The sequence below is a fragment of the Schistocerca gregaria genome, chromosome 3, assembly GCF_023897955.1.
Source record: "Schistocerca gregaria isolate iqSchGreg1 chromosome 3, iqSchGreg1.2, whole genome shotgun sequence".
In the NCBI taxonomy this organism is placed as follows: Eukaryota; Metazoa; Arthropoda; class Insecta; order Orthoptera; family Acrididae; genus Schistocerca; species Schistocerca gregaria.
Window position 1 is genome coordinate 847,287,108 of NC_064922.1, and position 23,864 is coordinate 847,310,971.

Genomic DNA, 23,864 nt, shown 5'->3' on the forward strand with positions numbered 1-23,864 from the left:
GCTAAATGATAAAGGATCTTTCTTTCTATGTATTCGAAGCACATTACATTTGTCTACATTGAGGTTCAATTGTCATTCCCTGCACCATGCGTCAATTCGTTGCAGATCCTCCTGCACTTCAGTACAATGCTCCCTTGTTACACCTTCTCGATATACTACAGTATCATCAGCAGAACGGAAGACTTCTCTCCATTGAAAATGGCATGATGCGTTCTGGTATCTAGGAACTCTTCAATTCAGTCACACAGTTGGTCTGATAGTCGACATGCTCTTACTTTGTTCATTAAACGACTGTGAGGAACTGTATCAAACGCCTTGCGGAAGTCAAAAAACACGGCATCTACCTGCGAACCCGTGTCTATGGCCCTCTGAGTCTCGTGGACGAATAGCGCAAGCTGGGTTTCACACGATCGTCTTTTACGAAACCCATGCTGATTCCTACAGAGTAGATTTCTAGTCTTCAGAAAAGTCATTATACTCGAACATAATAGGTGTTCCAAAATTCTACAACTGATCGACGTTAGAAATATAGGTCTATAGTTCTGCACATCTCTTCGATATCCCTTCGCGAAAACGGGGATGACTTGTGCCCTTTTCCAATCTTTTGGAACGCTATGCTCTTCTAGAGACCTACGGTACACCACTGCAAGAAGGGAGGCAAGTTCCTTCGCGTACTCTGTGTAAAATCGATCTGGTATCCCATCAGGTCCAGAGGCCTTTCCTCTTTCGAGCGATGTTTATTGTTTTTCTATCCCTCTGTCCTCTATTTCGATATCTACCATTTCGTCATCAGTGCGACAATCTAGAGAAGGAACTACAGTGTAGTCTTTTCCTGTAATGTTGTCTAGCTGTGGCTAGGCACCATCTAAAACTTTTTAAGGTATGAGACTGGAGAGAAAATTACACTACTGGCCATTAAAACTGCTACGCCAAGAAGAAATATGGATGAGAAACGGGTATTAATTAGACAAATATATTGTACTAGAACTGACATGTGACTCCATTTTCAAGCAATTTGGGTGCATAGATCCTGAGAAATCAGTACCCAGAACAACCACCTCTGGCCGTAATAACGGCTTTAATACGCCTGGGCATTGAGTCAAACAGAGATTGGATGGCGTGTACTGGGACAGTTGCCCATGCAACTTCAATACGATACCACAGTTCATCAAGAGTAGTGACTGACGTATTGTGACGAGCTAGTTACTCGGCCACCATTGACCAGTCGTTTTTAATTGGTGAGAGATCTGGAGAATGTTCTGGCCAGGGCAGCAGTCAAACATTTTCTGCGTCCAGAAAGGACCGTACATGACCTACGATATTCGGTCGTGCATTATCCTGCTGAAATGCAAGGTTTCGCAGGGATCGAAAGAAGGGTAGAGCCACGGGTCGTAACACATCTGAAATGTAACGTGCACTGTTCAAAGTGCCGTCAATGCGAACAAGAGATGACCGAGACGTGTAACCGTTGGCACCCCATACCATCACGTCGGGTGATACGCCAGTATGGCGATGACGAATACACCCTTCCAATGTGCCTTTACCGCGATGTCGGCAAACAGTATCATGATGCTGTAAACAGAACCTGGATTCATCTGCCATTCGTGCACCCAGGTTCGTCGTTGAGTACACCATCGCAGGAGCTCCTGTCCGTGATGCAGCTTCAAGGGTACCAGCAGCCATGGTCTCCGAGCCGATAGTCCATGTTGGTGCAAACGTCGTCGAACTGTGCGTGCAGATGGTTGTTATCTTGCAAAAGTCCCCAACTGTTGACTCAGGGATCGTGACGTGACTGCACGTTCCGTTACAGCCATGCGGGTAAGATGCCTGTCATCTAGACTGCTAGTGATGCGAGGCCGTTGGGATCCAGCACGACGTTCCGTATTACCCTCCTGTACCCACCGATTCCATATTCTGCTAACAGTCATTGGATCTCGGCCAAGCGAGGAGCAATCTCGCGATACGATAAACCGCAATTGCGGTAGGCTACAATCCGACCATGATCAAAGTCGGAAACGTGATGGTACGCATTTCTCCTCCTTACACGAGGCATCACAACAACGTTTCATCATGCAACGCCAGTCAACTGCTGTTTGTGTATGAGAAATCGGTTGGAAACTTTCCTCGTGTCAGCACGTTGTAGGTGTCGCCACCGGCGCCAACCTTGTGTAATGCTCTGAAAAGCTAATCGTGTGCATATCACAGCATCTTCTTCCTGTCGGTTAAATTCCGCGTCTGTAGCACGACATCTTTGTGGCGTAGAAATTTTTATGACCAGTATTGTAAGATAAGAAAGAATAGGTAAAGCGCTTGGACAGTATTTTTTTCCCTGACTCAATAACTGAAGGAATAAGACAAAAGATCCCTAATATCCCAATATTAACCACTAATTTTTCGTAAATTGAATGAACTGCACAACAGTTGCTATATCAACAGTACATGAGTAACGCTCCGTCTTCGTTTTAGGGTTCTGTATCTAAAGCTGTAAGAATGTAATCCTTAAAGGATCACTTGGCTATCCATCTGTCTGCCTGTCCGACTGGTAAAGCCCTTTTCCTTAGGAACGCGTAGACGTATGAAGTTATAATTTTTGTCACGTACTGACGTCTACAACCACTTAGTGGTGCTAAAATTGTAACCTTCTAAGTCAATGCATTCAAGAGATACACCCATTTATTGCACATATTTTGACACTACAGATCTCTCTCATTAAAAACTATAGGGTACTTTACTGTTGGCCTGGAACCACGATATTTGGCAAGAACCAAGATTTCACAACACAACTAAAGGAAAAAAATTGGAATTTTTTTTATTTTTAATTATATCCTATAAAAAAACATTTTTCGCGTTTCTTATCACAGTCTGTCCGAATGTTAAGACCCTTTTTTCTCAGGTGGGACTAGACGCACATTCTAGGGTCTACAGTCCCTTATTGATGTAAAAATGTAAGCTTCTAGGTCATTGAGATTAAAAAATGCAGCATGTCACATATTTTGATACTCAGAAACACACTGATCAGCAATTACAGGGTACTACCCGTTAAGATAGACTTATGAAAATGAGGAACAGGCGATTTTTCGCAGTTTATGTAATAGATAAAGTCCAAAAACTGTTAATTTGCAGTTACACCACACGAAAAATAAATTTTTGTGGCTTGCTATCCAACTTAAAACTTGAAATTAAAGCAGGTGGAACTGATGTGCCTAGTGATCGAATTTATTTCAAGTTGAAACGAATACAACAATCAGACGCAAATAATGTGTATTGCAAATATAGATCTCGGTCACTGTATGAGTACATTCCGCGCAGTTAATTTAAGTTGAAGAAACATTATGTGCTTCGGTGTACTGTACTCTTTACTACTCAAAAATTAAAATATTCTCGAAAGACATGGAATTCTCGGGCCTGTTATCTTGCCAGTATCAAAATCGATAACAGGCACAAATCGTCGAGCTCCTCGATTCCCAGGATGCATGAACTATCAATATAAATAAATAAATTTCTACGGAATCTTCAGAGCGTGTTTCTTTCTCGCTCTTGGCCAAGTTTTATTGATTGATAGATAAGTTCTTAAGTGTATATAATTACTTACATATTACATTTTTAATTTTATGAGCACAGCTTGGTTAGACTTATAACATTTTTTTATTCCTTACAACTTTCACCAGATGGCGGAATTTTAGTATTTCGAAACCGGTAGTGTAAGGAATAAAAATATTGTTGATTTTGAAATTGTTGTGCGGTTCCCTCAGTTTACGATACAGACTTGTACAGTTTTGGCTGCCCCATAAGAAGAAGTCTTTGTGGATCCACCATTCATCTGGCAGTCGCTTTCGAAGTATCTTTGCAGATTTAAAAACTACCAGACCAGTAGGTTTCCCAAATGGATTTCATTGGAAGTATTTTTCTTTGTTCAATATTGCAATTACTTCACTATGAAACTTCTGAAAAAAGATGAATACAGCACTAAAGTGTCACAAAAATGGAGAATATATGGTAAATTCTGACAAATATCCAGAATCAAGTATGAGGGTGATTGTTTTCAGTGATAGTGTACAGATTTCGATATGTAACCTGTGAAATTTTGTGAACATGTGAAAATAGAAAAAGTCGTGCAAGTCAGATAAGCACTATACTCAGATACTATCAGAGCATCATTGGTGTTGTCCGTGCATGATAGAAGTATAGCGACAGAATTAGTATCCACGTACAAATAACATCGATCATTTGTGTGTGGAAACTAATACAAGGTGAAATATAGGTGGTGTAAAGTCTAATATTTGATGATGGAGGGAAAGGGCGACAAGAATCGACGATGTTTTACATGAGGAGACACAGAAAAAGAGAAAATTACAGAAAAAAGAAATGAAAAGAAAGGAGGAGAAGGAATGAGAGAGTGAGAGAGAAAGATGGAGAAGAATAAATTATTGATGAGGAAAAATAAATCGTAGAAAGGAGAAAAATAACATGTGAAAGGGGAGAACGAGAGAGAGAAAGGCAGCAGAGGTGGGGAGAGAGGGAAAAGAAAATAGAAAAGGAGAATGTAAGGACGCAAGGAGAGTGGGAAAATTTGGAAAGGGGGGAGAAGCAGAGAAAAAGTGAGGGAAAGAAAGAGGTAGAGGAAAAGAAGAGCAGAAAGAAGAAATAAGATGAAAAAATGGAGGAAAATTTATAGAAGTCGTTGGAGCAGAAGAAGATGTTTCTCTTATTATAGTTAAAAATATAGTGAATAAAGTGAAAGTACGAGTAGAGGCAACAAAGTTTATTCAAGAAATCCTTGATGTAGTGTAAAAACTCACTGGTATCTTGGCGTGGCATAGGATATAGTACTGTCTCAAAAAAAAAAAAAATTACAGTTCAGTAAGTCACTGGAGAAGTGTTAAGCCGAGCCATTAAGTAGTTGTATGTGCCAGGAAGAACTTCCGTGGCCGCCATCTGCCACAGGCGATGGGCTTGCACACTAAGCTGACAGGCAGCAGGTCGGCAGATTTGTATCCCGCCTATGAAGTGTCGATCGAACCTGCAGCAGGCATTTGACAGGTGTAGTTGCCTGGGTTCCCCAGCGGCACCTTCGTCATTGTCAGCGACGATATTCGGTATCGGCATTTACAGCAGAGCTCTACGCCCTGTATCAGGCCACGCAGTACATCCGGCAAGATAGGCTTTTCAGTTGTGTTATCTGCTCCTACTCTCTACATCTACATCTACGTGATTACTTTGCTGTTCACAATTAAGAACCTGGCAGTTGTTTCAATGAACCACCTTCAAGCTATCTCTCTACCGTTCCACTCGCGAACGGCGCGCTGGAAAAACGAGCACTTACATTTTTCAGCTCGAGCCCTGATTTCTCTTATTTTGTCGTGATAATCATTTCTCTCTATGTAGGTGGGTGCCAACAGAATGTTTTCGAATCGGAGGAGAAAACGTGATTGAAATGTCATTAGAAGATCCCATCGCCACGAAAAACGCCTTCATTTTAATGATTGCCACTGTAGTTCACGTTTCATGTCTGTGGCACTATCTCCCCTATTTCGCGATAATACAAAACCACCCGTCCTTCTTTGAACTTTTTCGATGCCATCCGTCAGTCCCACCTGATGCGGATCCCACAGTAATACTCCAGAACAGCGTGATATAAGCAGTTTCTTTAGTAGACCAGTTACACCTTCTAAGTGATTTGCCAATGAATCGCAGTCTTTGATTTGCTCTATCCATAACATTACCTGTGTGATCGTTCCAATTTAGGTTATTTATAATTGTAATATCTAAGTATTTAGTTGATTTTACTGGCTTCAGATTTGTGTTAGTTATGGCGTAATCGAAATTTAGCAGATTTCTTTTAGTACTCATGTGAATAACTTCACACTTTCCTTTATTCAGAGTCAATTGCCGCTTTTCGCACCACACAGATATCTTATCCAAATCATTTTGTAAATTTGCTTTACTAATCTGATGACTTCACAAGACGGTAAATGACAGTATCATTTGCCAATAATCTAAAAAGGCTACTCAGATTGTCTCCTATGTTGTTAACGTTAGAGAGCCTATTACACTTCCTTGGGGAACGACGGATATTACTTCTGTTTTACTCGATGACTTTCCGTTTAATACTACGAACTGTGACTTTTATGACAGGAAATCACGAATCCAGTCCCATAACTGAGGCGATATTTCATAGTTAGTGGTTAGAAAACGCTTGTGAGGAACGGTGTCGAAAGCCATCTGGAAATCTCAGTGCCGTTCAGAGCCCCTGTGTGCTGTACACAGTCCATCCCTCAGTGCAACGGGTTCAGGAAAGCTTTCACTTGCTCATTCTTGATGGATCCACTGTGATGTTTATGTGGGTTCCTGGTCACGTCGGTCTGACATGAAACGAGGCCGCTGACGCTGCTGCCAAGGCTGTAGTCCTCGTACCTCGGCCCGTCAGTTCTCCTATTGCCTCAAATGATCTCTATGTTTCCGTCTGTTAGCAGGTGGTGCCACTTTGGCAGTACATGTGTCTACAGAAATGTTTGTATCCAGTGCTTCACATCCAATCGCGATCTGCTACATTTTGCGGTGTTCTCCAGCACATATTGATGAGCTATGGATGTTCAACTTTCCTAGGATCTTACAAACGATCATTTCATGTCCACTGATGTTCATTAACTGACACCATTCCTGCCATTTTTACGTTGCACCATTATTATTCTGTCCAGTTAGCTTTCAATTATGGAGTTTGTAAAATTTCGTTGATTGTTGAATTACACAGTTCATCACTGGGATTATTATAAGACACGGTTTCTTCATATCAGAGCAACACACCGCCTCAGCCGTACGCACCCTCAGTCCGGAACCGCGGGACTGCTACGGTCGCAGGTTCGAATCCGTGTCCAACGGGCACAATATTTCGGCGATCAAACATGTCGCCATCATCAGGTGAACTGACGGACTGAGCTCCTGTGAACGTGCCGGCACGGAGATCCGTACACTATGGCTGCTCAGGGGGAACTGGGATCGGTCGCGGCGGCGGCCGATTTAAATACCCTCCGCCCGCGGTGCGCTCCCTCCGCCGTCCGCGCCCCGCGCCACGGTAGCGCGGTGGAACAGATTGCGACGGCGTCTGAGATGACGTCGGTGTGATGGCTCTGTCCGCCGTGACTGTGGCTATAATCTTAGCAAGGCTTGGGAACCAGCGATTGGGTTAATCAAGAATAAATCGAGCAAACGCATAGTTGTGACGACCACGGCGGACAGAGCCATCACACCGACGTCATCTCAGACGCCGTCGCAATCTGTTCCACCGCGCTACCGTGGCGCGGGGCGCGGACGGCGGAGGGAGCGCGCCGCGGGCGGAGGGTATTTAAATCGGCCGCCGCCGCGACCGAACCCAGTTCCCCCTGAGCAGCCATAGTGTACGGATCTCCGTGCCGGCACGTTAACAGGAGCTCAGTCCGTCAGTTCACCTGATGATGGCGACATGTTTGATCGCCGAAATAATGTGCCCGTTGGACACTATAGACCGGCAGTACACCCGTGGATATTTTGATTATCAAATACGCCGGGAGAAACTCAAGAATCAACTCTTAATAGTTCGAAAATGGTTACGAAAATTACCTATACTTAATTATGTGGTTTGTTCCAGTTGATTTAATACACAGTCACAATCGGTGAGTTTAACTTCATGATGTTATTTTAGTGGTGATGTTTTCTTTTCTGTTATGGTTCACAACCAGACTTTTTCACATCGAGGAAGTGAAAATGTAAATAACCATAGTTTGCATGCAGACATTAGCTGGGTTGACATGATTTCAGCTGTCAACATAACTGGACATACAGACATAAATGACAATTGGAACATGATGACAACTATGTTTATTCTAGTCAATTTACAATTATCACAAGCCACTCGTATTTCCCAGTTATCAATTTCAGTCTTTATCTGGAAATGTATGAACACTTACACGCAAACATTCAGGAAGAGTAAGCTATTGTGGCATGCCCCACAAAGCATTTTGATATGAAGGTCCACCAAACAACACTTTGCACAAGAATGTGTAAACTCAGTTTGCAGTCACTTAAAAGATTTCAGTCCCACAGCAAGGATGTGTGTTCGAAGGAAACACTTTGCTGAGTCTCTTATGACGTTCAGTTCTTCGTTTAGATTGCAGGTTCTGGCAATGATGTAGGGATTCCTGTGTTTTCAAGGTACACATGGTTCAGTTTTCCCAATAGCGTCGGCATCACGTAACTACAATGTAGACTACAGTCAAGTACCATTCCGAGTGTTGCTTTCATTTGCCCAGAGGCGTGAACAGTAGAAGGAAGGAATTAACCATAGCAATACCAATGTGGAGCCTTTTATGCCGACCTTATCAGAATGTTCTTAGCTGGTCGTCTAACTGATACTTTAAAATTTGGGAAAATTGTTATTGTTTTCAAACTATCTTCAACCACATCCTGCAATTGTTTTAAATTTTTCAGAAAAACTTAACCCGAAAATTTAAGTTTTAGCATTGGGTGTTACCATTTACAACAAAATTCATATTCATATTTTCATGTTCAGGACGCTTTCATATATCAATTTATATTTAAAAGCGTATTGTAAACAAAAGTCAACGAGAATTAACGAAAATTGTATTTTTTATTTCTTTTCCTGTTGGTCATAAAATACTGTCCTTAGTTTTGGAAAACACGTGTGTATTACTAATATTGTTCTAAATTAACTTTTCAAGTTCTGAAATGTACTTACACGTTAGCACGTATTTAAAAATTGTGTAACATTTTACGATCTTCTTTCTAAGCTTTTTTGAGGGGGAAGGCATAAAGTACCCCCCACCCCTTCAGTAATACGCATGACGGAAAATACGTTGGTATTGCTAGGGTTAATTACAGCTTATTACAGATATCACACTTCACTAGGAGGACAGTAACTATGATGTAATTTATAGCCATGTGAAAATCATTATTTAGGCTGCATCCTGAGTTGATATGGTGTACCTGATGTCTATGTGAATAGTGCTGCAGTGTCTCCTTTCTATTTCTTTCTTCTTTCTGCTAGGAAACAGCTATGTACCCTATAGTGCCAAAAACAACTGTCCTTTCTTCTGTCTCTCGTCCAACACTATCACACATCAGATGATGGCTATCCATGTAGCACGCTGCAGTTAGTATACTTCATAACGAGAAGCTCTAATGCCAGTTTATGATTTACTGCAACGGGATGAAGTTTGTCATAAGAAGGCAGGAGGCAACTGTCCACTAGGCAGAGCATGATATAGCAGAAATAATTAAACCACTTCAACAGGTGATGGCTTAAGCTAGAATGAAGCAAAAGATGATAAAAATTCAGTCTGCAGAACGTTTGAGTAGTCACAGAAACCCTTGGAATCTGCAGTGTTGGCATCTGCACCACTGTTAGTATTACAAATTTGTAAAACAGCACTTCGGCCTTTGTGTGCTTCAGAGTCAGTGGTACACATTTCACAGGGGTCGCAAATGCCCTTTCAGATATTTTGAGATATTGTGTAGTGCTACGAGGACAGCAGGTGAGAACTACATCTTTGTTACAGAGCGTTGGGTGTAATATTAGACTTCATGCTGGCCATTGTATTATGTGCAGTGGAATCGCTGCTATTGGCCCTTTTGAGACAGCAGGTGGTTCTTCTCCACCAAGACAGTAGCCTCACCTGATTCTACCAATACTAACTGTTCTTATGAGGCAACTGGTAGTTGTCTATCACCATGGTGGGCTGCAGTGAGCACACTAAAGCAGAATGCATGTGTGCCATAAGTGTACCACTGTTGCTGATGACTACTTTGGAGACAAAGTATGATGAATACCACACGTTCTCCACAATGGTGACAGCATGTCCACAGGTGCACACAATCAGTTCGGTGTTTGCAGCACACCCAGTTACTGTTGAGCTGCCATGAGACAGCAGGTGACGCTGAACTCACGTGGCAGAAAGAAGATTAGCAACACTGTAGTCTCAGGAGATCCACGTCACCAGGTGAGATGGATGCTGCAGATGTCACTGCGCCTTGTATGACAGCAGGTGGCAGCTACTGCTATGTTGGCAGGTAGCAGCTGATGACCACAGCTGTGGCAGACAACAGGTGTCGGCTACCACTGCAGTAGCAGACAGCAGATTTTGGCTACCCCGAGGCAGACAGCAGGTGGCGGCTATGCCCGTGGCAGACAGCAGCAGGCCCTCTGCAGCTGTCAGAAGCCATCGATACTCGCCAGCGTTGTGTGGGCAGCTCCACAACTTTCGCTGCTCCGGGAATGCGAGCGAGCTCCACCTCCGCGGTACTTGTCCGACAGCAGGTTGTAAGACCGCCTCACTGCGCTGTGGACCTGTAAAAGACAACACACTTCCGTTACTATACTTGCAACTGTCTCTCATACAATATAATGTGAAAATCTGAATCCTCCAATAACCAGTTCTCTCGCTTACCACATATCTAAATCCTAACTCGTCCAAACTGAAGAAAGCTATTGTACCTACAAAAGTAGTACCTCCTGTTTTGTATGTACTAATAAATAAAACCAGTACCATTTACTGCTACACTTCTGTTTCTAAACGAACGTTTTTTTTTTTGTTGTTTTTTTTTTTTTTTGCAGTTACAAAGTCATTTTATACTTCATCTGTTGAAATAGCTCCGTGTATTCCCATTTCCACAACTATCCTGTGACTGCAGTGGGCACCTCGCTGTCGTATTTTTGTCATGTTTACCACACATTGTAGAGCTTACTACACATATGTAAGAGTTACACTGCAATGTGCATCAACATGTGTACCTCCAATGCAGACTTGTCCACATCTATACTCATTCCCAAACGGTCTCCTCCACACTCACGGACAGTCTCTTATCCATGCACATTGAATGACCCTCTTTCCACCAAGCTTCACCACCATCCCCCCCCCCCCCCCCCTCCACACCTCCACACAGACACATGCACATAATTTATAATTTATAAAATGCAATTGCCGCCATTTGACTGTAAGTTTTTTATTATTCATTTATTTAACACTATCATGGTTTCGGTTTTACAGCCATTATCTAGTGCAAAACATTGTAGGGTACAACCATGCCCTACCGACTAATATGTACTCCTGTTGAACAGTTTTAGCCGTTTGAATATGGTCACACTGTGGGCATGCGAGAAGCTGGATGGATGTATCGACGGATTTTGGGTACATTGTCTAAGTGGCGTGTCAACAGTGGTCTGTGGAACATTCTCACACCTTCAGACCCAGTTATGAACTTCTATGTAGTACAGACACACGTCAGAATCGACGAATTGTGTCGTCACGGGCAACTGAGACCCATCTGCTTGCCACATGATTAAGGTCACGTGTGCCTCTGGCAAGGCTACCACTGACACCTTCCACCATCAAGCATGGCTACTCTCTTGTTGCGCAGGAATTGACTAGAAAGTCTAATGGGAGTCTGTTCTCCTCAGTGATGACAGTGCGTTCTCCTTGTATTCGAGTGATGAATGTATGTGTGTACGACGGAGACTTGATAAGAGGCTTCAGAGTGCATTTGTCTGCAACACATTAGTACCATCCAAAGCCTCATGGTGTGAGGGTCCATCAGTTACAGCTCGCAATCACATATGGCGTTTCTGGAGAACTAACCGTTGCCTGTTATATTACACAGCCTGTTATTCCTGTACTATTGCCATTTTTTCAACAGGATTGTGGTGTACTTTTTCAGCAGGATAATGCAGGACCACATACGGCTGCTGCGACGTGACGTCCTCTTCGTAGTGTACATCGCCTACCCCGGCTAACAAGGTCGCAGTATCTCTCACAAACTGAACACTTGTAGGGCAGGATGAAGCAGTAACTTACTCGCCCAGAAGGGCCTGCAAGAATCACTGCCGGATTGCAACAAAAGGTGCAAGATGCTTGGAAAATACTGAATGCCATTCGGTACCTTTATGTTATATTTTTTGGCACCCTTTACTGTGGCATGTGGCAACGGCCTTGCCGCAGTGGATACACCGGTTCCCGTGAGATCACTGAAGTTAAGCGCTGCCGGGCGTGGCAGGCACTTGGATGGGTGACCATCCAGGTCGTCATGTGCTGTTGCCATTTTTCGGGGTGCACTCAGCCTCGTGATGCCAATTGAGGAGCTACTCAACCGAATAGTAGCGGCTGCGGTCAAAGAAAACCATCATAACGAGCGGGAGAACGGTGTGCTGACCACGCGCCCCTCCTATGTGCATCCTCAACTGAGGATGACACGGCGGTCTGATGGTCCCGATGGGCCACTTGTGGCCTGAAGACGGAGTGCATTACTGTGACAAGTGTGTTTCATATGAACTGAATTTTTTTTAGAGTACGCACCTAGAATGATGAACTTCCTGTCACCTTCTTGTCAATAAAATGACCTTGTCCTTGAGACTGCTGCATTTTTTCCGGAACTTTATGTATTGTAACATCCCGATGACTTGTCATTCAGATACATCAGATATTTGATGACTTTGTTAATAACTTATGTTGTTCCTAAGCTACCAAATAATGCATTGAACAATATGACCCACAGTTTTTATTGGTTTCATGTCATTTTTGAACCTAATAATGGCTAGAAAGCCAATGTGAAATAAGTGACAATAAAGACCTTGTAGTCAAGCGGTGACAATTTCATTCAAAAAGTACTTTATGAATGTGGTCCCCAACGAAGGGAGAGTCATTAACTTGTTTTAAAGATGGAACTGTCATCCACTTCACACATTCGTATCATATTTCACGATTTTCAGTGTAATCAGTAAACAGACAATCGAGACGATAGAAACAAAGTGTTACAACATAAAAACATTAATTAAGTTATGAAGTAAGTAAAGATACGTAAATAACAGAAGGGAAGTTGTCTGATTTCCAGCAGGTCAAAGTAGGCTTTCGACCACCCTTCCCCTGACCAATGGTGCCAGCTGCGAAGGTGCATGGGGCAGTGACAGGTAATAATGTACCTCTCTATTTAGGAAGCAGAAGCTGATAGCGACGAAGGCCCCCTGTAGTCCATCGAGCAGCAGCCCGAAGTAGGCGTAGAGCAGCTCCCAGGTGCAGGACGGGTTGGGCATCCGGTAGAGGGACACCAGCAGGTTCAGGCCGAACAGCGGCAGCAGTGCCAGCGTCCCCCGCACCGCCTTCCTGTATAACACAACAGCCGAGCCACCTGCTCACCACTGCACACGCCAGAGGCACTTTTACCCCCGTCATCACGTATGAGCCACTGTAGTACTATCATCACGTCTTTATGTAGTCTAGTTGAGCTAGAGCAATTTTGTGCTAGGGAAATTGAGTGTTCATGAAGCTTAAACACTGACAGTAGAGCCGTGGTAAAAGCTGCTCTTTTGAATAGCGCGCCGCAGCGCATAGTATGAAGCAGTCGCCCTCCGTTTCTGGCGGTGGCGCCGCTGTGGCAATCGCATCTTTGGTGTCTCCCCCTGGTGGTAAAGGGGAAAGGTTGCCTGTTCACGTGCATTTAAGGGGCGCTATGAGCTCGCCAGGTTATCCTTTTCCTTGAACACATCCGCATTGTCCGCCGCCTTGATCCCCCTCACCCCCTGGTGTCTCCCTTCCTCTCCACATCCAACCCGTTGCCGCGCCTTTACCGTTGTGTCCCACCCTCTCTCCATCTCCACACCCTCCATCTCATTTCCCAACGCAACTTCCACCATCTACCCCTCCCAGATGATGAGCTTTGCCCTGACATCTACCCCTCCTACCAACACTAACCCCATCTTTCTGCCTCCTCCTCAGGGCTCTCTCTCCTCCCCCTCCCTTCTCCTGAGTAGCTTCCCCCTCCCCCTCACTCTCTTGTGCTCCCTTTCAGTGTCTCTGCACTCCCTCCTGCCCTCTCTTCCCTCTTCATCTCCTGCCCCATGCGTCTCCTGCCTCTTCATGTACACGCTGACATCCCTACTCTCTTCATCCCGCCGCCGCCCCTGCTGCCCCTTGCTCTCCCCTCCTTTTCCATCCTCTCAGGCTTCTCCCTCGGTAGGTCCCACCTGGCAGCTTTATTCTTCATCTTGTGTGCACCAAGTGGGTTTTAAGTGTGCTGTTCTGGAGTGTTTTTTAATACTGTGGCCGACTTTTAACCTGTACATGTGCATTCAGTGTCTTCTTTGTGTTTTACGAAACGCCAACTCCATTCTTTTAACTTTCTGGTGACTTTTTTAACTGTCTCCAATGAACGTCTCCATGTCAGTGTATTTTTGCCTCCATTTTCTCCCCTTACTCTGTTTTATGTTCTCCTTTTTTATCGCCTTATTTTGAAACATTTTATTCTTATATTAGTTGTCGCATCACTCGGCTGAAGAGCGGCGGATTGTGCCGCTGACAGCCCTCCCCTGCCCATATGGGGCAGGGGAATGAAATTACAACAAAGAAAAAAAGAAAAACTCGCCAGGTTCAGTTGGTCAACCGAGTCAGTGTAGGGCAGCCAGTGTCTGTCTGTCAGCCGGAGTGCTAGTATGTGTTAGGCCGCCAGTCTGCTCGAGTTTGTTCAGGCAATGGTCACTGGCGGTTGGATCCATCGGTTGGTCGGTTGCGCACTGAGACAGAAGATGACTTGTCCGTCTTGAGCGTCGGCGCATGTTAGGTCGCCACGTCAGTCCAGTGGGCCGCGCCGTATAGCGAGGGGTAGTGGCTTCACGGCCGACACGAGAGCAATAAGAATCAACCCACGACATCAGTCTGGCCAGAGCGTGCTTCGACGCCGTGAGACGGGAGATTGGGGCGCGCGTTCCTGCGTCCGTTGAAGCGGCTGGCAGCGGAGGGTTCGGGACAGCGTTTTGGGGTGCTGCGTCAGGTCTTCGCCAGACATCGCAGTTTATTAGAAGTTAAGTGATTCGTGATATCTTGTTTCATTTACTTGTTAAATTCTACTTCTTTTCTTAGTCAGTCTCTCGTCCCCAGCTTGCTCGTCTGTCTCCCGTCCACATTTGTTATGCAGTTACTGTCTGTCTGTCTGTCTGTCTGTCGGTCTGCCGTATGTTAATAGCTGCCTCTGTCATGTTTGTCGGATTCGGTGTTAACGAATTTATTGATTGAAGTGTAACGGCCGAATTCCTGAAATATCTTTTTATCTTTCCTATCATCTTGAGAGGCGGTATATGTATAATGTAGAGCAGGGGAGCACAAACACGGAAAACCGCACGCGTGCAAAGCGAGGTGCAGCGAGGGCCTGCACAGTGCATCGGTTCAACTCGGCATACTTCGCCTCAGCTCGGCTTGCTAGGTGAGGCCGACGCTGTGCGCTGCCAGACGGCTTAGTCATTGGAATACATAAGCGGAAGACAATTACCGGAATAATGGATCCACCTGCTCCAAAAAAAGGGAAAATTTCCGAAAGTCAATTTAAAACGGAATGGAAACCCTCCTACTTTTTTGTGCGTTGTGACGATAAAGCCAAATGTCTAATCTGCGGTACACTAATCACGTGTGTCAGAAAATCGTCTATTGAAAGGCACTACAGAAAATTACATTCAGAAAAGTATAGTGATATAACAGGGGATGCCAGAGAGGAAGAAATACGGAAGTTGCAAACTGTTGCCGAAGAGAATTCTGTATCTAAAAACGAGGTTTGTTGCAAGTACTTTAGCATGTATATTTTGGTTAAAGGTCATACGAAACGAAATAACATTTGTTTGGATTCACTAGTTTTCGTTTTCGCATAAACTATTTCTAACATATCTTTTTTTTTCTCTGCTTTAGGGTGAAGAAGATGAGGGGTGTTGCGAAAGGACTCTCAGGGCTAGTTACAAAGTTGCTCTACGTTTAGCAAGAGCTGGGAGGCCATTTATGGACGGGCCATTAATAAAAAACATTATGTTGGACGTAGTAGAGACAATGAATCTCACATTAGCTCCCGCGTACAGCAGAATACCACTTTCCAGAATGACAATACATCGGAGAATCAACGACATTGCTGAGAATTTGCATGAACAACTGGCAGGCAAAATTGAAAACTTCCTAGCGCACTCCATCGCACTTGATGAGTCCACGCATACTAACGACACGGCTCAGTTAGCAATATTTTTGCGTGGCGTGGACGACGACCTACATATAACGGAAGAGCTCCTGGATATGATTTCGTTGAAGGACGCTGTTACAGGGGCGGATAGTTTAGCAACTGTTGAAATGGCAGCTGAAGGTATAGGACTCCCTTGGCAAAAGGTGTTTTAAGTACCACGGACGGGGCACCAGCTATGTGCGGTAAAGCAAAAGGGTTTATTGGCCTACTGCGGAAAAACTTAACATGCCGAATTTACCTTTCATTCATTGTTTTGCACACCAAGAGGCTCATTGTGGGAAAGTTATCGGTCTTCAAGATGTGATGAAGGTAGTGGTGCGTATCGTGAACTACATTCGTTCTCATGGACTCACCCATCACCAATTTAAAGAATTTTTGATTTCCTTTCAGGAGGAGTATCCAGATACTCCCTACCACGCTGAGGTCCGCTCGCTGAGCAAAGGGAAATTGATTTCCCGAATTTTTCGACTACGCCACACTATGGCTCAGTTTTTGGAGAGCAAAGGACGTCCGGAGCCACTTTGTCATGACCCTGAATGGGTAGCTGATTTAGGATTTTTAGCACACATTATGGCTCTCCTAAATGATTTAAGTCTGAAACTCCAAAAAGAAAACAATCTCATCAACGATATGATCAGCAAAATAAACGCTTTCCGGTATAAACTGAAGCTTCTCAAAAACAACCTTTCAGAGAAAAATACGCAACACTTTCCTGAACTAGGTAAGCGAGATATAAATTGTACCTTTATTAAAACAGCCTGATTTTTATAACCGCTCTAATCAAAACGGTACTATGTTTTGTTTGACAGCATCTGTGTAGGAAGGAGCGCGCTTTGAAAAATACGTCGAGGTGCTACAATCCCTCGAAAATGCGATTAACGACCGATTCCAGGTAATGTGCTGGTATATGACATACAGCTAAATAAAGAAGATTGCGTTACATATGCAAGTGTAACATTAGATTAAAACCAATAGTACACATTACATGTTTATTAAAATCTATCGCATTTTTGTACTTCGAAACAACGGCTTACATTACTTTCATTTATTAACATTGGCTTTGTTATTGTTTCAGGAAATTACCTACCTGCAGCCAATTCTTGATGTTTTTGTGAAACCTTTTTCGATGGATATTGAAAGTGCGCCTTCAGATTTACATTTCGAACTAACTGATTTGCAGAGCGATGTTAATCGGAAGGATGTGTTTTACAATACAAAAGGTTTGCTCCAATTCTACCAGAATTTTCCGAAGGAAGAATTTCCCAAGTTACACAGAGAAGCAGCGAAGATTATTTCTAAGTTTGGTTCCACTTGTGTATGTGAAAGGTTTTTTTTTCTGTTTTGTCTTGTACAAAAACTAGATTGCGTGCGAATATTTTTAATTGTAATTTACAAAGTTCTCTCAGAGTTGCTGTCAGCCAGTCTCTTGTTCTAGATCTTAGTAGCATAACTGCAAATAAAATGAAGAGCGCATAGGAAGATACATTTGTGTTGAAAGCAAATTTAAAATTGTTACCATTACAGTTATTATATAAATCTCTTTTGTACCGGTACACCAATCTAAGCTCTCCACCTAGTGTACATTAGTATTTGGCAATGACGAAAACAACAGGGTAAAACCTTTGAAACAGGTCGAGACAGGCGGCGCGAGCGACACAAGCTAAGGAAGTGAGAGGCAGCGCTGTTGCGCAAAGCCGAGGAGTGGGGGGGGGTCTGCACCGTCGTCAACATAGCGCAGCCGTCTCCTGCACTCTACACTGTGCGATGCACCGGTGCATGCACCTTGTGTGGCCCTGATGTACAGCATGTTTGTATATTTTATGTAAGACTTCATTTCATGGTTTTTTATTTAAATGGTCATTTTAGTATATAAAGTGGCCACCCTTCCCGCGTAAGAGTTTTTCTTTTTAAAATCAAGTGGCACCTTCGGTGGCAAGTTAATTTTTTTAATGTTAGTGTCTGTACCATTTCCATCCCTCCTAGAGGGTGCATAGTTTATGTGCTTGTGTGAGTTGTTAAAATTTTTAGTTTAAAGTAATCTGGTGTGTTGCAGAATTGCATCAGTGTAGTATTTCATAGGTTGTTGTGAGTGTGACTACGGCAGTGCCAAAAGTGAGCGGGAAGGTTCTCAGCCCGAAAGCTCATACGGTCAACATTTGTTCTTTCTGCCTCTAAATAAATTGTAACTTGAAATTTAGAGGGTGCTTTCTGATTATAATTTTACATCTGTTTTTTTTTTAAGGCTTTTTCCATTTGTTGAAAGGAATTTAATTTGCTTTCATCAGTTGCCCATTGGCACCTACTTCCACGCTCACATAGTGTGATTAAATGTGTTAATGTGCTTGATCAATCGCTAGCAAATAAAGTAAATTCATAAGAAAAGGTTTTGAAACAAAAATTCACGGTTCAACAGTATAACTAAACTGAAAATGACCTGTCCTCAAGACAAGACAAGAAGACACCTCCTCATCACTTGCGAAATCACGCCAGGCGAAGTTCGTGAACCAACATCAGGCCGTACTGTATGTGGAATGAGGACAGCTCACATTGCAAAAATATGTCCACAGAATTACATTTGCTGATCACACAATACGTGTGAAAATTCCTGCCGGATGCCTCATCCTAAATTACACCATAAAACGCGAGGAAGATTAACATTCATGATGTCATGCGCGTTGTCACATCGCGCAAGGATATAAACAAACTCGGCGGGAGGTGAGCCTTGATAACATGTTGGGGAATCTAGAAAACATTCTAATGAATGAAAAAGAAGATGAGGAAGAAACCTCACTTGAAAATGTGGATGTACACTGAAGCGCAAAAGAAACTGGTACTGGTATTCAATTACAGAGATATGTAAAGAGGCAGAATACTGTGTTGCGGTCTGTAAGGCCCATATAAGAAAACAAGTGTCTGGCGCAGGCGTTAGATCGTTTATTGCTGTTACAATGGCAAGTAATAAATATGGACATTGCATCTCCGAGGTAGCGATGGAGCGGGGATTATCATGTACGACCATTTACCAGCGCACCGTGAATATCAGGAATCCGGTAAAACATCAAATTTCCGACATCGCATCGGCCGGAAAAAGATTCTGCAAGAACGGGAGCAAAGACGCCTAAAGAGAATCTTTCAACGTGTCAGAAGTGCGAGCAGATGGACGTGTACGGGTATGTAGACAACCCCATGAATCCATGGACTCAGCCGGCCGTTGTGGCCGAGCGGTTCTAGGCACTTCAGTCCTGAACCGCGCTGCTGCTACGGTCGCAGGTTCGAATCCTGGCTCGGGCATGGATGTGTGTGCTGTCCTTAGGTTAGTTAGGTTTAAGTAGTTCTAAGCCTAGGAGACTTATGACCTCTGATGTTAAGACCCATAGTGCTCAGAACCATTTTAACCATCCATGGACTCTGTATGTCAGCAGTGGGATTGTTAAAGCTGATAGAGGCTGTGTAATGGTGTGGGTCGTGTGCGGTGATATGGGACTCCTTATACGTCTAGCTACGACTCTGACAGGCATTGTTTCTGATCACCTGCATCCATTCATGTCCATTGTGCATTCCGTCGGACTTGGGAAATTCAAGTAGGACAAAGCCACACCCCACACGTTCAGAATTTCTACGGAGTGGCTCCAGGAACACTCTTCTGAGTTTCAACATTTCCGCTGGCCACCAAATTCCCCAGACATGAATATTATTGAGCATATCTGTTGTAACGGCTCCATGTAAGCCGCTACATGGCTCGGCCCCACAACTACAGGCACCTGAGTGCCCTTCCGACACTCAGGGAAGAGCCTGATGATAATTAGTGAGATAGGGTTAGGTAAATATAGACGATCATTTTAATATTAGACATGGCAATTGCCTGCAGAGTGTGAATGCGAACGTATGATGAGGTATGCGTGAGATGTCGGCGGTGGGTGTGCTATAGGCATAGTGGAAGTGTAGCCAACCTCGAATCTAGTAGAGCGCGACTGCACTGGACCAAAGAGGCATAAGCTCCACGCGCGTCATTAGCGCTCGTTAGGTTGGCAAATAACCATGTGCGGTGTCTCTGAGTCCTTGCGGCCACGATGTGTGGACCCGGACGTGGGAGACGGAATCGGGGTTGTTGCTGAGAAGACCTGGGTGAGTAAGCACGCTCTGCTCTATCGCTCCAATAGTTAGCGAAGATTTAGTATTCCGTGTTCACTTGAACTTGGAAGCAGCTTCCCTGCTGAGGAAAGCCGCTATGGTATTTCCTAGAATCATCTCGGTTAGGAGAGATAGGGAGATGATTTCTCTTGCCAAGTAATTTCATGGGAATTTGTGTTCTCTGCACTTGGGAGTGAACAGGCGCTCATTGCCGAGTAATACTCAGAATTATTCAATTTGCATTTCAGTGTGAGTGAGAAGGATATATGCAAAGTGTATTTTATTTAAATGTCTTTATTGGCTACTGATTGTGGAGAGATTGGTAACACGTGGTCCGCAGACCCCGTGCATTTCTTGGTGAGAAGCTTCAGCTCGACGTAATCACATTTCGTGATCTAGCTGGGTCTTCTACGTAAATTCACGCGTGTGATTTAATTGTTGCTTCAGAATATCCAGTAAAACTCGCGTAGTTAGTTAAACGTGAAGACGGGACTTGCCCGAATTAAAGTTACAGTTGGAACCATGTGCTCTCTCCCAATGTTGTGCCACTTGGTGTATGGGAACCTTCCTCTTTTATCCGTTAGATAAAACGAATAGAGTGAGTGTTAGTGTGTGTATGTGTGGCTAAATGATGATAGAAATGTGCAGGCGGAAGTCATTGTCGATTCACGGCACATGTTAGCCGGATGTTTAACTAAGTTTACTTAGATATTATACTATTTGTATCACGCCAGCATTCCCTAATAAGTGAGAGGGAATATTTGAGATGGTAATGTTTATTGAATAAATGTGATTGTGTTATTATACAAATATGTTACAGTGACTTCTCCCAGCCACACCATGTTCCCTTATCATTTCACAGAATATTTGGGATGCGTATCTCAGTTAATCACCTGTCTATGTCCCACTCATGGGCATATTTCATTTAATAAACTCTGTAAGGTGGCATTAAAACTTCATTATAATAATATTCTAATTTCTAACTTGATCAAAACCACCGAATAAAACTTTAGTTTGAGTATTGATGCTTGTTGCTGCAAATGGCGGCCGGCGTCTTCTATAGTACAGGTGCCATTTATAAAATTTATGATGCCTGCCGAGGGTGCGGAAAGCAAGTATCATGCACTGCGATATAATTTCCACTCCATCGTACTCTTGCGGATTTATGGATGGACCTGGAAGATTCATGGTGTCAGTTCCCTCCAGCACTACTTCAGACATTAGGCGAGTCCATGCCATGTCGTGTTGCGGCACTTCTGCGTGCTCACGGGGACGCTACACGATATTAGGCAGGTGTACCAGTTTGCTTGGCTCTTCAGGGCAGTTACATCTTGGTAATAGTGGGAACTGAAATCTAGGTATGTCACCATACTCCATCTGAAAGAGGCAACCACACAGTGTGCAGAGCCTTCTGCAATGATTTCCTCAACCACATAGATCATGTGGATAGGAATATGGACCCCAGATCCGGTCAGAAAGATAATATATTTTAGGAAAACACAGTATTAAACTGACATACACATCTATAGGGCATCCTCAATCGTCCCCATTGTAAAGGACAATGAAAAGCTCGGTAACCGTTAGCCATGTATACTGTGCGAAACGACACGCCACGTGGGATGTATTCCTACACGACTTCCAGGAGGTGGTGAACGAGTTGTCACAGGAAGTCATTAAGATAGCAATAGTGACTACTCTCAAGAAGAGCGAACCCAGAGATCTAACACATGAAGTCGTGGACCTCCCCCTGAGATCATGTATGCAACACAAGCAAATTGTTGACCTGGCACTGAGGAGGCTACGTGAGGCGGGTTTGAAAAGGAAAGAGATCTGGAACAGAAAATCACGCGCTAGAGAATTATGCATTCTTCAAAAGTTCCCGTCTGTCTAGCAAGCAGAAACTGCTGTGCCACAAATTTTACTCTGTCTACAATGGACTTCACAGATTGCGCAGAGTCGCTCACATGAACACGTTGGAACTTGGAAAACATTAAACCAAGGAAATCTCTTGGTATTATCATATCTGTCACTTGAAACCATTTAAAATCAGGTGTTCAGTTAGGTTAGAATCAATTTGTACATAGAACATTAAAAGATTAGCAAATTCTAGATGATGATGCGTGGCACAGTCTACATTATCATTTTGTTGAATATCTGCAATTGATGTGTTTGTAACTGTCATTTATTAGGTTATGGTACGATTCCTTGAGTAACGTGTTCAAATGAGTAGCATGGTTGTTACATCATTGCGTCATCGTGTTTATTGCCTGATTGAAAATCATAGTCAGGACTGAATAGATCTTCGTTTTAACTGACACCTTTTTGGTGATATGACAACCTCTGCACATTGACTGAACTAAGCTCAGGATCCAGCCTGCATTTCCCTTTGTGACAGTAGGTCATTGTGCCTTCGTATCGCACTGTTGTTGTCCGTTATCACGCTACAAGCAGCATAAGAATGCTATTCACGTAACGCATGATGAACATCAAATTCAGCAGAATAGTCTCGCAGTAGTATCTTCCATAATTCCATTATGGCCTGTGAGAGTATTTCTGTCCCTTCTCCGCGGTACCTTCTGCACGACCCAAGAGGAGAGCGTACTTTGCTTTTTGCTGTTTAGTGATTACGAGATTGCGGTCATGCCACTGCGCATGTTTGTCCAAACTTTCGGGTGTTTGTTATCAGACACTATTCCAATTGGGATTCCGGGCCATCGCCAGTCTACTCTTGGTTTTTTTTTTATTTTGAAGGTGCCTCGAGAAAGCCGTAAGCGAAATAGACTATAGGGCATGAGCACGTACAGTGGCAGTCACTATGGTGTGTCGTACCACCGTTTCAGGAAAAAGGTGGCAACAATAAAAAGGCGACCACTGGTGGGGATAAGGACATAGGAGAACTAATTTACGTTTCTGTATTTTATTCCAGCGGTAATCCAACAAGAGGGAATCTTATTTTCGTAACATGTAAGGCAACAAGTAAGCGGGAACTGATAGCACCTATAAGTGTCAGATGTGCGAATGTAGGAGCAGGTGTGAGACAGAGTATCGATGCAGGCAAACGGAAACCTGGTTTCAGAACACTTCGGCATTGGGTGACAATGCCGCCGACAGTATCAAGAACAGGAGGAGTATACGTGGTGTAGCCATAATCTAAGAGTAGAAAGTGCTTGGAAGTAAAATTGAGAGGCAATAAGTTAATACTAAGTGTTGTGTGGAAAGAGCACGTCGAGGTAAGAATGGATGCAATGTCGGCCTACCATAGGAGTATGCATGATGGGAAATGGTACTAACACGCAGACAAGAGACACTTCACACCATATATTTAAGACAACTGTAAATTTTAAGCATGTCATAATTATTCTACGCTACTGGCCATTAAAATTGCTACACCACGAAGATGACGTGCTACAGACGCGAAATTTAACCGACCGGAAGAAGATGCTGTGATATGCAAATGATTAGCTTTTCAGAGCATTCACACAAGACTGGCGCTGGTGGCGACACCTACAATGTGCTGACGTGAGGAAAGTTTCCAACCGATTTCTCATACACAAACAGCAGTTGACCGGCGTTGCCTGGTGAAACGTTGTTGTGATGCCTCGTGTAAGGAGGAGAAGTGCGTACCATCACGTTTCCGACTTTGATATAGGTCGGATTGTAGCCTATCGCGATAACGGCTTATCATAACGCAACATTGCTGC

General features: G+C 43.7%; 1 protein-coding gene and 1 pseudogene across 1 annotated transcript in view; one reads left to right on the plus strand and one right to left on the minus strand.

The window, feature by feature from the left end:
* Positions 1-7,839: 7,839 nt before the first annotated feature.
* Positions 7,840-23,864, minus strand: part of LOC126354754 (corticotropin-releasing factor receptor 2-like) — a 310,840-nt gene continuing 294,815 nt past the window's right edge. Inside the window, exons 10-11 of the mRNA XM_050004635.1 lie at positions 12,965-13,145; positions 7,840-10,339 (exon numbers count right to left, since the gene is read on the minus strand). Coding sequence (XP_049860592.1) covers positions 10,205-10,339; positions 12,965-13,145 — 316 coding nt within the window. The 3' untranslated portion in view covers positions 7,840-10,204. The remainder of the gene's footprint in view (positions 10,340-12,964; positions 13,146-23,864) is intronic.
* LOC126356628 (5S ribosomal RNA) lies at positions 11,969-12,086 on the plus strand (annotated as a pseudogene).